General features: G+C 51.8%; 1 protein-coding gene across 1 annotated transcript in view; it reads left to right on the forward strand.

Annotated features, from left to right (window-relative positions):
• ttll7 (tubulin tyrosine ligase-like family, member 7) overlaps positions 1-12967 on the forward strand; it is a 97373-nt gene that overhangs the window by 54208 nt on the left and 30198 nt on the right. The window contains exons 8-11 of the mRNA XM_078408085.1: positions 423-486; positions 1427-1557; positions 4356-4442; positions 9989-10160. Of these exons, the coding sequence (XP_078264211.1) occupies positions 423-486; positions 1427-1557; positions 4356-4442; positions 9989-10160 (454 nt within the window). The remainder of the gene's footprint in view (positions 1-422; positions 487-1426; positions 1558-4355; positions 4443-9988; positions 10161-12967) is intronic.

Here is a 12967-nt window from a genome sequence, read left to right on the forward strand (position 1 = left end):
TCTCTCCCCCTCCCCCCTCCCCCCTCTCTCTCTCCCCCTCTCCTTCCTCTCTCCTCCCTCTCTCCCCATCCCTCTCCCCCTTCCCCCTCCCCCTCCCCTTCCCCCCGCCATTCCCCTCCCCTTCCCCCTCCCCTTCCCCCTCTCCCGCCAACATCTCCTGCCGACCCGCCCCTCCTCCTCCTTTCCTCTCCTCCCTCCCCCCCCCTCCCCCTCTCTCTCCCCCCCTCCTTCTCCCCTCCCTCTTCCCCTTCCCCTTCCCTCCCCTCCATTCCCCTCCCCTCCCCTCCATTCCCCTTCCCCCTCCCCCTCCCCCTCTTCCCACTCCCCCTTCCCCCTCCCCCTCCACCTTTCCCCCTCCCCACCTCCCCCTCTCCCTCCCCTCCATATTCCCACTTCTTGCTCTCTCTCCCCCCCACCTGCAGAAGGAGAGACTGGCCCAGGTGCGTAAGCAGATCTCACGTGAAGAGCACGAGAATCAAAATCTCGGCAACTACAGGTGAGCTGCCAGTGATCCTTTTAACATTCTCAGTCAGTCTCAGAGTGCTGGAGTAACTCAGCGGGTCAGGCAGCATCTCTGGAGAACATGGATAGGTGACGGATAGTCATGGAGTGATACTGTGTGGAAACAGGCCCTTCGGCCCAACTCGCCAACAATGTCCCAGCTACCCTAGTCCCACCTGCCTGCGCTTGGTCCATACCCCTCCAAACCCATCCTATCCATGTACCCTGTCCAACAATTTCTTGAACGTTGGGATAGTCCCAGCCTCAACTACCTCCTCTGGCAGCTTGTTCCATACACCCACCACCCTCTGTGTGGAAAACGTTACCCCTCGGATTCCTATTAAATCTTTTCCCCTTCACCTTGAACCTATGTCCTCTGGTCCTCGATTCCCCTACTCTGGGCAAGAGACTCTGTGCATCTACCCGATCTATTCCTCAAATATTCCTACCCACGTATGACTTATGGACAAGCTAGATGCAGGAAAAATGTTCCCAATGTTGGGGGAGTCCAGAACCAGGGGCCACACACAGTCTAATAAATAAAGGGGAGGCATTTAAAACTGAGGTGAAAAGGAACTTTTTCATCCAGAGAGTTGTGAATTTGTGGAATTCTCTGCACAGAGGGCAGTGGAGGCCAATTCACTGGATGGATTTAAAAGAGAGATTGATAGAGCTCTAGGGGCTAGCGGAATCAAGGGATATGGGGAGAAGGCAGGCACGGGCTACTGATTGTGGACGATCAGCCGCTGATCACAAATGAATGGCGGTGCTGGCTCGAAGGGCCGAATGGCCTCCTCCTGCACCTATTGTCTATGTTTCTATGTTATGACCCTGTGAGTTTAAGGAGCAGGATGATCACGGGGGTCGCTGTGCTCACTCACGCCTCTCGACTCTGTTGTCTACCCCTGTCTCTCGGTCACTGCAGGAGATTTACCCGCTGACGACAAGGAGCTCCTGGAGAAATATGAACCTGCTGTGCGTGGCCTTCCAGACCTTCTTGGCCAGCGAGCGGCCTCCCTGCAGAAGGAGCTCAGCAACCCGCTCAACCACATGAAGGTACCCGGCCTTACTGTTGTTGGACACAAACTGCTGCAGTAACCTGTTGTTGTCACGTGTACCGAGGTAGAGCAAACAGGCAGCGCCTAAGGGAGGTTGCATAGCAACCCGCCTCCTGGCCTGGGCGGCCGCCATTGGTGGTGCGGGAGCATGAGGCCGCTGGCTCGGAGAGGTCACGTGGGGCGCGGGGCGGTGACATCACCTTGTCCCTTGTTTGGGAGTGAGACCGTTGGCAACCCTAATGATGGCGCAGCGGGTAGAGCTGCTGCCTGACAACACTGAGTCCCGGGTTCCATCCCGACTACGGGTGCTGCCTGTACGGAGTTTGTACGATCTCCCCGTGAGCTGCGTGGGTTTTCTCTGAGATCTTCGGTTTCCTCCCACACTCCAAAGATGTGCAGGTTTGTAGGTTAATTGCTCGGTAGAAATGTAAATTGCCTAGTGTGTAAATTAGTGCTAATGTTCAGGAGGGTCGCTGGTCCTTTCCAACTCCCAAATAAGGGACAAAAGGTGACGTCACCGCCCCGCGCCCCACGTGTCCTCACCCAGTCAGCGGCCACGTGCTCCCCGCTCCACCAATGGCGGCCGCCCGGGCCGGGAGGAGGGTTGCTATGCAAACTCCATTAGGCGGCGCCCGGGCCCCCGGGCCTACACCGTCCCGACCTACACCGTCCGGGCCGACACCGTCCGGGCCTACACCGTCCGGGCCTACACCGTCCGGGCCTACATCGTCCTGGCCTACACCATCCGGGCCTACACCGTCCGGGCCTACACCGTCCGGGCCTACACCGTCCAGGCCTACACCGTCCGCAGCGTACACCGCCTGGGCCTACACCGTCCCCCCGGGCCTTTTACAGGACAAGGGTGGTCACGTACGGGACAAACCAATTTATCCCAAAATATGGGATGTCCCGGGACAGTTGGCAACCCTACGTCAAACGCTCATCGTATGTTAACCCACTCATTCCTGGGGGTCATATCTAGAGGTCCGTTATTGTGACGCTTTACTGCGCTGTAAATGCTCAGAGAATGAAGAAGTTAAAAGAAGCTGCCATAAATGAATTCCCTTTTTGATTGAGAGGCGGGTAATCTGTGCGTTATTAACTGAACCTCATGCAAGAGGTGGGATTACACGGGCTTTTGTCATTCGTCATCCTGGGAGCCTGGGAGTTCTACGTGAATGAATGCAATCCCAGCCGGAGGGCCAAGCAGCAGTTGAACCCCTCACGTTTATGTTCCGAGAGGGGGTGGTGCAGGTTTAGATTTAAACATAAACATAGAAACATAGAAAATAGGTGCGGTAGGAGGCCATTCGGCCCTTCCAGCCAGCACCGCCATTCATTGTGATCATGGCTGATCATCCACAAACAGTAACCCCGTGCCTGCCTTCTCCCCACATCCCTTGATTCCGCTAGCCCCTAGAGCTCTATCTAACTCTCCTTTAAATCCATCCAGTGAATTGGCCTCCACTGCCCTCTGTGGCAGAGAATTCCACAAATTCACAACTCTCTGGGTGAAAAAGGGATTTTCTCACCTCAGTTAGAAAATTTAGGTTTATTGTTGTCAGGTGTACCGAGGTGCAGTGAAAAGCTTTGTTTTACATGCTATCCAAACAGATCAGATAATATCTGATAATATATATCATAATGTCAGATAATATCAAGATAAAATCACCACAATCAAGTCCAACTCGCGTGCAATAATTTAGTTGAGTTCGGTTAGTTTAAGATAAGGGGAGGCCATTTGGAACTGAGACGAGGAAAAAACTTTTTCACCCAGAGAGTTGTGAATCTATGGAATTCACTGCCTCAGAAGGCAGTGGAGGCAAATTCTCTGGATGCTTTCAAGAGAGAGCTGGATAGAGCTCTTAATGATAGCGGAATCAACGGATATGGGGAGAAACATAGAAACATAGAGAATAGGTGCAGGAGTAGGCCATTCGGCCCTTCGAGCCTGCACCGCCATTCAATATGATCATGGGCTGATCATCCAACTCAGTATCCTGTACCTGCCTTCTCTCCATACCCCTTGATCCCTTTAGCCACAAGGGCCCACATCTAACTCCCCTCTTAAATATATCCAATGAACAGGCCTCAACTACCTTCTGTGGCAGAGAATTCCACAGATTCACCACTCTCTGTGTGAAGAAATGTTTTCTCATCTCGGTCCTAAAAGACTTCCCCCTTTATCCTTAAACTGTGACCCCTTGTTCTGGACTTCCCCAACATTGGGAACAATCTTCCTGCATCTAGCCTGTCCAACCCCCCTTAAGGCAGGAACGGGGTACTGATTGTGGATGATCAGCCATGATCACAGTGAATGGCGGTGCTAGCTCGAAGGGCCGAATGGCCTATTCCTTTGTCTATTGTCTATAATTTCGAGATACAGCGCGGCTTCAGGCCTTCGGCCCACTGAGTCCGAGCTGACCCGCGATCCCCGCACATTAACACAACCCGACACGCACTAGGGACAATTTACACTTACTAGGGACAATTTACACCGTGCCAATTAACCCACAAACTTGTTCGTCTTCGGAGTGTTGGAAGAAACTGAAGATCTCAGAGAAAACCCACGGGGAGAACGTGCAAACTCCGTTCAGACAGCACCCATAGTCGGGATGGAACCCGGGTCTCTGGCGCTGTGAGGCAGCAACTCTACCGCTGCGCCACCGTGCCGGCCCTGGGTCTTGGAGAGGGTCTACACCTCCCTTTCCCCTGCAGCACTGATTGGAATAGGTGACGTGTAGAAGCAGCCATTTTTTTTTGATGCAGATGGTTTGTGTGGTTTTTCCTTCTCAGGAGGAAGACATCTTGGATCTGCTGGAGCAGTGCGAGGAGGACGATGAGAAGTTGCTGGGGAAATCGCCACGGCAACGTGGGCCCAAGGTACGGTCTCTCCGAGCGACTCAGGTTCAATCAAGTCAGGTCAGGTTCACCTCCTCCCTCGACAGTCCTTTCAGGCGAGGCAGTGGTTCACTCACTTGGTGGCATAGCGGTAGAGTTGCTGCCTTACAGCGAACGCAGCGCCGGAGACTCAGGTTCGATCCTGACTACGGGCGCCGTTCTGTACGGAGTTCGTACGTTCTCCCCGTGACCTGCGTGGGTTTTCTCCGAGATCTTCGGTTTGCTCCCACGCTCCAAAGACGTGCAGGTTTGTAGGTTAATTGGCTGGGCAAATGTAAAAATTGTCCCTAGTGGGTGTAGGATAGTGTTAGTGTGCGGGGATCGCTGGGCGGCGCGGACCCGGTGGGCCGAAGGGTCTGTTTCCACGCTGTATCTCTAAATCTAAATCTAAAATCTCCTCCAACCTCATCTACTGTATCCGCTGTTCAAGGTGTGGACTCTTATACACCGGCGAGACCAAACGTAGAATGGGCGATCGTTTCGCCAAACACCTTCCCTCAGTCCGCCTGGACCTACCTGATCTCCCGGTTGCCAAACCATATTAACTCCCCCCTCCCATTCCCACACTGACCTTTCTGTCCTGGGCCTCCTCCATTGTCAGTGTGAGGCCCAGCGCAAATTGGAGGAACAGCACCTCATATTTGGCTTAGCCCAGCCCAGCGGTATGAACATTGACTTCTCCAACGTCAAGTAACCCTTGCATCCCCTCTCTCTCCATCCCTCCCCGATGTACACATTTCACTGGCGGCCTGCTCAGTCCCATTGTAACTCGTTTTCACCGAGCCCACAGCAGCTAACAATGGACCGTTTCCTTTATCATCATTATTTTTTTGCATATCTTTCACTAATAAAGGGGTTATGTACTGCTGACACTAGTGTAGCAGGGACATGTTGGCTGGTGTGGGCAAGTTGGGCTGAAGGGCCTGTTTCCACACTATAACTGTGACTCCACATCTCTCTATATCTCCGTCTATATCTCTCATTTCCTTTCCCCCTGACTCTCAGTCTGAAGAAGGGTCTCGACCCGAAACGTCACCCAATCCTTTTCTGCAGGGCTGCTGACTGACCCACTGAGTTGCTCCAACTTTTTGTTTCCATCTTCAACTCAAATCAAGACAGGTTTACTGTTATACAGGCAATTACGATGAGATGCAGGTGCAATGATAATCTCGTTTGCAGCCTCATCGTAGAGTCACACAGCGAGGGGGTATGGGGAGAAAGCAGGAACGGGGTACTGATTGAGAATGATCAGCCATGATCACATTGAATGGCGGTGCTGGCTCGAAGGGCTGAATGGCCTACTCCTGCACCTATTGTCTATTGTCTATTGTCTATGGAAATAGGCCCTTCGGCCCAATTTGCCCACACCGACCAACATATCCCAGCTATACTAGTCCCACCTGCCCGCATTTGGCCCAAGTCCCTCCAAACCTGTCCTATCCATGTACCTGTCTAAATATTTCTTAAACTTTGTGATAGTCCCTGACTCAACTACCTCCTCTGGGGCGGCCTGAGGGCGTTTGCTATTGAGGGCGTGCAGCGTAGGTTTACTAGGTTAATTCCCGGAATGGCGGGACTGTCATATGTTGAAAGACTGGAGCGACTAGGCTTGTATACACTGGAATTTAGAAGGATGAGAGGAGATCTTATCGAAACGTATAAGATTATTACGGGGTTGGACACGTTAGAGGCAGGAAACATGTTCCCAATGTTGGGGGAGTCCAGAACAAGGGGCCACAGTTTAAGAATAAGGGGTAGGCCATTTAGAACTGAGATGAGGAAAAACCTTTTCAGTCAGAGAGTTGTAATTCTGTGGAATTCTCTGCCTCAGAAGGCAGTGGAGGCCAATTCTCTGAATGCATTCAAGAGAGAGCTAGATAGAGCTCTTAAGGATAGCAGAGTCAGGGGGTATGGGGAGAAGGCAGGAACGGGGTACTGATTGAGAATGATCAGCCATCATCACATTGAATGGCGGTACTGGCTCAAAGGGCTGAATGGCCTCCTCCTGCACCTATTGTCTATTGATCCAAATTCCTACCATCCTTTCTTGCCCCTCTAGTTCCTATTAAATCTTTTCGCGCTCACCTCAAGCGTATGTTCTCCAGTTCGTGTTTCTCCTATCCTGGGTAAAATACCTCATTTATCCTCTCATTATCTTATAAACCATTATAGGTACACCCCTCATTCTCCTGCGCTCCAAGTAATGGAGCCCTATCCTGCCCATTCTCTCCCATATAACTCAGACCCTCGAGTCCTAGCAACACTCTTGTAAATCTTCTCTGCACCTTTTCCAGCTTAACAATATCTTTCCTATAGCAGGTTACTTTTTAATTATTAGTCTCTGGATCCAGATAAAAAACAAGACATTACATAGAATAAATCACTGACGAAAGCACAATGAATTACATAAACAAGCACAATATATGGTTTAATAGACAATAGGCAATAGGTGCAGGAGTAGGCCATTCAGCCCTTCGAGCCAGCACCACCATTCAATGTGATCATGGCTGATCACTCTCAATCAGTACCCCGTTCCTGCCTTCTCCCCATACCCCCTCACTCCGCTATCCTTAAGAGCTCTATCCAGCTCTCTCTTGAAAGCATCCAACGAACTGGCCTCCACTGCCTTCTGAGGCAGAGAATTCCACACCTTCACCACCCTCTGACTGAAAAAGTTCTTCCTCATCTCCGTTCTAAATGGCCTACCCCTTATTCTTAAACTTAAAACCAAGAATTTAAAAAAAAATCAGTGTCCTACAAGGAGACAACTGTCTCCACAGTTGGGATTGGTAGCATGTAGTGCTAAACCTTATGTTTGATACGGCCAAGATGATTTCCTTTCCAGTCATTAATCCGGCAAATAAATGTATACATAAGATTTCTTAAGCCAGTTTGTAAAGTATTGACTCCTGCAGCCAAAACATTTCACTTGCACAACACCATCTAGGTCCCTTAAGTAATGTTCTCATCGCATGATTATAACCTACCCGAAGTCTCTGTCAGCTTGCTGTTCTGTAGTTTGACCTCGTGTGCAGTATAGAGTGGTGTACAATATGCTCTGAACACAGACATCTTCACTCCATCTGTCCACGCACTAAACTTGCGTAAGAGAATGTTTGCTTGTGCATACATGTTGCCTATAAATATCCTCATCATCTGCCATTTGTTGTGTGATAAAATGTCCAAGATATTTTACCTTATTACAGACACTAAGATTATACACTAAGATTATACACTAAGATCAGACAATTTAAAATCAGGAAATGTTAGACATTTATCCTCTTTGGTTCTACAGATCATAAAACTTCTAACACTGAACGCAATACTCCAAATGTGGCCTCACCAATGTCCCGTTCAATTGTAACATGACCATCCAACATCTATACTCAACAGATGATGGCCAATGTGCCGAAAGCCTTCTTAATCATCCTATCTACCTGTGACACCAATTTCAAGACAATGTGTACCTGCACTCCTAGATCCCTCTGCCCTACAGGAGACCCTGCCATTCACTGTGTAGGTCCCGCCCTTGGTAGACTATCCAACATGCAATACCGCACATTTCTCTGATTTAAGCTCCATCAACCACTCCTCGCTCGGCCCACTCGATCAAGATCCTGCTGCGATTTTTGATATCCATCTTCACTGTCTCCAATACCGCAGACAGCACCCGTGGTCAGTATCGAACCTTGGTCTCTGGCGCTGTAAGGCAGCAACTCTACCGCTGTGCCACTAGGGGGAGAGTCTGGTGACCACATGTGACCATTGTACAGTTTAGTTTATTGTCACGTGTCCCGAGGTACAGTGAAAAGCTTTTGTTGCGTGCTAACCAGTCAGCGGAAAGACAATACATGATTACAATCGAGCCATTCACAGTGTACAGATACATGATAAGGGAATAACGTTTAGTGCAAGGTAAAGCCAGCAAAGTCCGATCAAGGATAGTCCGAGGGTCACCAATGAGGTAGATAGTAGTTCAGCACTGCTCTCTGGTTGTGGTAGGATGGTTCAGTTGCCTGATAACAGCTGGGAAGAAACTGTCCCTGAATCTGGAGGTGTGCGTTTTCACACTTCTGTACCTTTTGCCCGATGGGAGAGGGGAGAAGAGGGAGTGGCCGGGGTGAGACTGGTCCTTGATCATGCTGCTGGCCTTGCCGAGGCAGCGCGAGGCCTAAATAGAGTGGATGTGGGGAGGATGTTTCCACTAGTGGGAGAGTCCAGGCCTAGAGGTCGTAGACTCAGAATTAAAGGACGTTCCTTTAGGAAGGAGATGAGGAGAAATTTCTTTCGTCAAAGAGGGTGTTGAATCTGTGGAATTCTTTGTCACAGAAGGCTGTGGAGGCCAAGTCAGTGGATGTATTTAAGGCAGAGATTGATAGATTCTTGATTAGTGCGGGTGTCAGGGGCTATGGGGAGAAGGCAGGAGAATGGGGTTGAGAGGGGAGAGATAGATCAGCCATGGTTGAATGGCAGAGTGGACTTGATGGGCCGAATGGCACAACTCTACTCCTATCACTTATAACCTTAAACTGACTTGGCCTCAAGCCTTAAGTGGCAATGAATTCCACAGAATCCGTCAAACGCTCATCTTAGGTCAACCCACTCATTCCTGGATCATTCTTCTGAACCTCCTCTGGAGTGCTTGAAAGCCCCATGGCATCACATCCCTGTTTATATACACAAGCCCCATGATTAAATGGCGGAGTGGACTTGATGGGCCAAATTGCCCTAATTCTGCTCCTACCACAGTCACAGAGTGGTACAGTGTGGAAACAGGCCCTTCGGCCCAACTCGCCCACACCGGCCAACAATGTCCCAGCTACCCTAGTCCCACCTGCCTGTGCTTGGTCCATATCTCTCCAAACCTGTCCTATCCATGTACCTGCCCAACTGTTTCTTAAACGATGGGATAGTCCCAGCCTCAACTACCTCCTCTGGCAGCTCGTTCCATACACCCACCGCCCTCTGTGTGGAAAAGTTACCCTTCGGATTCCTATTAAATCTTTCCCCCTCTCACCTTGAACCTCTGTCCTCTGGTCCTCGATTCCCCTACTCTGGGTAAAAGAGACTGTGCATCAACCCGATCCATTCCCACTCATGAAAATCACTTTATGATCTTATTATAAAATCGCTTTTATTGCTTACGATCTTCTGACCTGATGAGGTGTAAACATATTGTTTGTGTGTGCGTGTGTGTGTGTGCGTTTGTGTGCGTGTGTGTGCGTGTGTGTGTGCGTGTGTGTGTGTGTGTGTGTGTGTGTGTGTGTGTGTGTGCGTGTGTGTGTGTGTGTGCGTTTGTGTGCGTCTGTGTGCGTGTGTGTGCGTGCGTGTGTGCCTGTGCGTGTGTGCGTGTGTGCGTGTGTGCGTGTGTGTGCGCGCGCGTTTGTGTGCGTGTGTGTGCGCGTGTGTGCGTGTGTGTGCGTGTGCGTGCGTGTGTGTGCGCGTGTGTGCGTGTGCGTGCGTGCGTGTGTGTGCGTGTGTGTGTGCGTGCGTGTGTGTGCGTGCGTGTGCGTGCATGTGCCCTGCAGCCCTTGTTCTCCATGCCGGAGACGACTGACAACATCTCGAGGAAGCAGAAGGGAGACAGCAGCTCGAGCGGAAACAGCAGCTGCTCCACTGACTCTGAGGGAGGGGCGGTGGAAGAGAAGAAAACGACCGACTTTGAGTTGGAAAGGAACTTCAAGTACCCTGTGCGCTTCAGTAAGTTACCCCGGAGGTTGGTCTTTGTAACCTCCCCCGCGTTGTATAAATAAACTCTAGCTACTCCACCTGGCGCAGACGCCTATCGTCTCCTTCCGTCCCGTTACTTTGCCGGGCGGCCAATGGGAAGAACGGGTCACCACGTCTCCGCACCAATCCTGCGTGTCTCATAGATTCCCCCTTGCTCCCGAGCAAGAGACTGTGTGCGTCTAGATGGGGGGGGGTAGGGGGAATCGAGGACCAGAGGACAAAGTGAAGGGGAAAAGGGTTTCATAGGAATCTGAGGGGGTAACTTTCTTCACACAAAGGGTGGTGGGTGCGTGGAACGAGCTGCCAGAGGAGGTAGTTGAGGCTGGGACTATCCCAACGTATAAGAAACAGTTCAACAGGTACATGGATAGGACAGGTTTGGAGGGATGTGGGCCAAACGCGGGCAGGTGGGACTAGTGTAGCTGGGACATGTAGCAAGTGTGGGCAAGTTGGGCTGAAGGTAGGGGTTGCCAACTGTCTCGTATTAGCCGGGACATGCTGTACTTTGGGTTAAATTGGTTTGTCCCGTACGGGACCGCCCTTGTCCCTTATTAAGCCTGGGGGGCGCTGTAGGCCAGGAAACTAGGCCCGGACACTGTGACCTGCGTGGGTTTTCTCCGGGTGCTCCGGTTTCCTCCCACACTCCAAAGACGTGCAGGCTTGTAGGTTAATTGGCTTGGTGTCAATGTCAAGACAAATAGTCGCTAGTGTTTGTAGGATTGTGTTGGTGTGCGGGGATTGCTGGTCGGCGCGGGCTGAAGGGCCTGTTTCCGCGCTGTACCTATAAAACTAAAACTAAGTTGTTTCTTCCTGTGGGATCTGCAATTTGCACATCAGATGTACATCAAAGAACGAGATCTCCAATCAAGGATCCATCTCAGGCATCTCCCCAGGGAGTTACGGCATGCTGCTCAACAGACACAGGAGCAGAATTAGGCCACTCGGCCCCATCACGTCCACTCTGCCATTCAATCACGGCTAACCCATCTCTCCCTCCTAACCCCATTCTCCTGCCTTCTCCCCATAACCCCCGACACCCGTACTTGACGATACTGTGTAGGAAGGAACTACAGGTGCTGGTTTACACCGAAGATAGACACAAAATAGCTGGAGTAACTCAGCGGGACAGGCAGCATCTCTGGAGAGAAGGAATGGGTGACGTTCCGGGTTGAGACCCTTCTTCAGACCAGAAACGTCACCCATCCCTTCTCTCCAGAGATGCTGCCTGTGCCGCTGAGTTACTCCAGCACTTTGTGTCTTATCTTGGTGTAATCCACCATCGGCAGTTCCTTCCCGCACCTCAATCGGTGCTGATCCATCTCGCACTCACAAATCCATCCTCCTGCCTTCTCCCCATAACCCCCGACACTCTTTCCCTGATAATAGATGGCTGCCCCTCCACCTGCCTCTGGGCAGCGCGCCCTCCTCAGATCCCCACTTGTACATGGCGTAGTTGAGGCCGCCCTTGGAGCGTTGTGTTCACTCTCGGTCGCCCTGCTGTGGGAAAGACACAGAGAAGATACACGAGAATGCTGCCAGCAGTGGGGGACCTGAGATATATCAGGGAGTGGGTCTCCACCCGCAACGTCACCCATTGCTTCTCTACAGAGATGCTGCCTGACCCGCTGAGTTACTCCAGCGTTTTGTGTCTTACCTTTGGGAAGAGGTTGGGCATGCCAGGACTTTATTCCGTGGATTGTCGGAGGCTGACGGGGTGATCTTGTAGAGGCGTATAAAGCCACTAGACCAAGTGGACCCGTTGGGCCCAAACCTCTCCTGCATTGGTGCAGCACCCTCCCATCCCTCCTCCCACCTCCCCCTCCCCTCCTCCCCCCTGCCCCCCTCCCCCCTGCCCCCCCCTCCTCCCCTCCCCCTCCCCACTCCCTCCCTCGCCCTCCCTCCCCCCTCACCTCCCTCCCCCCTCCCCCCTCCCCCCTCCCCTCCTCCCCTCTCCCTCCCTCCCTCCCTTCCTCCATCGCCCCTCCCCACTCCCCCTCCTCCCCACTCCCCACTCCCCCTCCTCCCCATCTCCTCTCCCCCTCCCCCTCACCCCCTCCCTCCTCCCCCCTCCTCCTCCTCCCCTCCCTCCTCCCCCATCCCCCCTCTCCCCTCCCCCCTCCCTCGCCTCTCCCCCCTTCCCCTCCCCACGCACTCCATCCCCCTTAGCCTCCCTCCACCCCCTTCCCTCCCTCCCTAGGAGATAGATTTAAACTTTAAAACGTGAATAACTTTAAAAACATAACACCGATTTCAATGAAACTTCTTCCATTAGCACCAAAGGGACGACGGTGAGTAAGGTGGGCCTAAAACTGTCGCGCTATCGTGCACCGCTTTGGCTGTAGTTCAGGAACAAACAAACAAACAAACAAGTTTTAGTATATAGATGAGGGGAGTAGATGGGCTGAATGCACAGACCTTTGCCCCACGGTGGAGAGTGTGGGTAGAAGGTGAGATGGGAAGGTTGTAATACCAACCTGAGGGGCAACGCAGAGAGTGGTGTGTGTATGGAACGAGATGCCAGAGAAGGTATAGAGACACACAGAACTGCAGATGCTGGTTTACCAAAAAAAGACACAAAGTGCAGTCTAACGTAGGGTCCCGACCCCTAACGTCGCCTATCCATGTTCTCCACAGATGCTGCCTGACCCGCTGAGTTACTCCAGCACTCTGTGAAACGCCACCTATCCAGGTTCTCCAGAGATGCTAACTGACCCGCTGAGTTACTCCAGCACTCTGGAGGTAGTTGAGGCTGGTACAATGACAACATTTAAAAGGCA

This window comes from Rhinoraja longicauda, chromosome 11 (assembly GCF_053455715.1).
Source record: "Rhinoraja longicauda isolate Sanriku21f chromosome 11, sRhiLon1.1, whole genome shotgun sequence".
Lineage (NCBI taxonomy): Eukaryota > Metazoa > Chordata > Chondrichthyes > Rajiformes > Arhynchobatidae > Rhinoraja > Rhinoraja longicauda.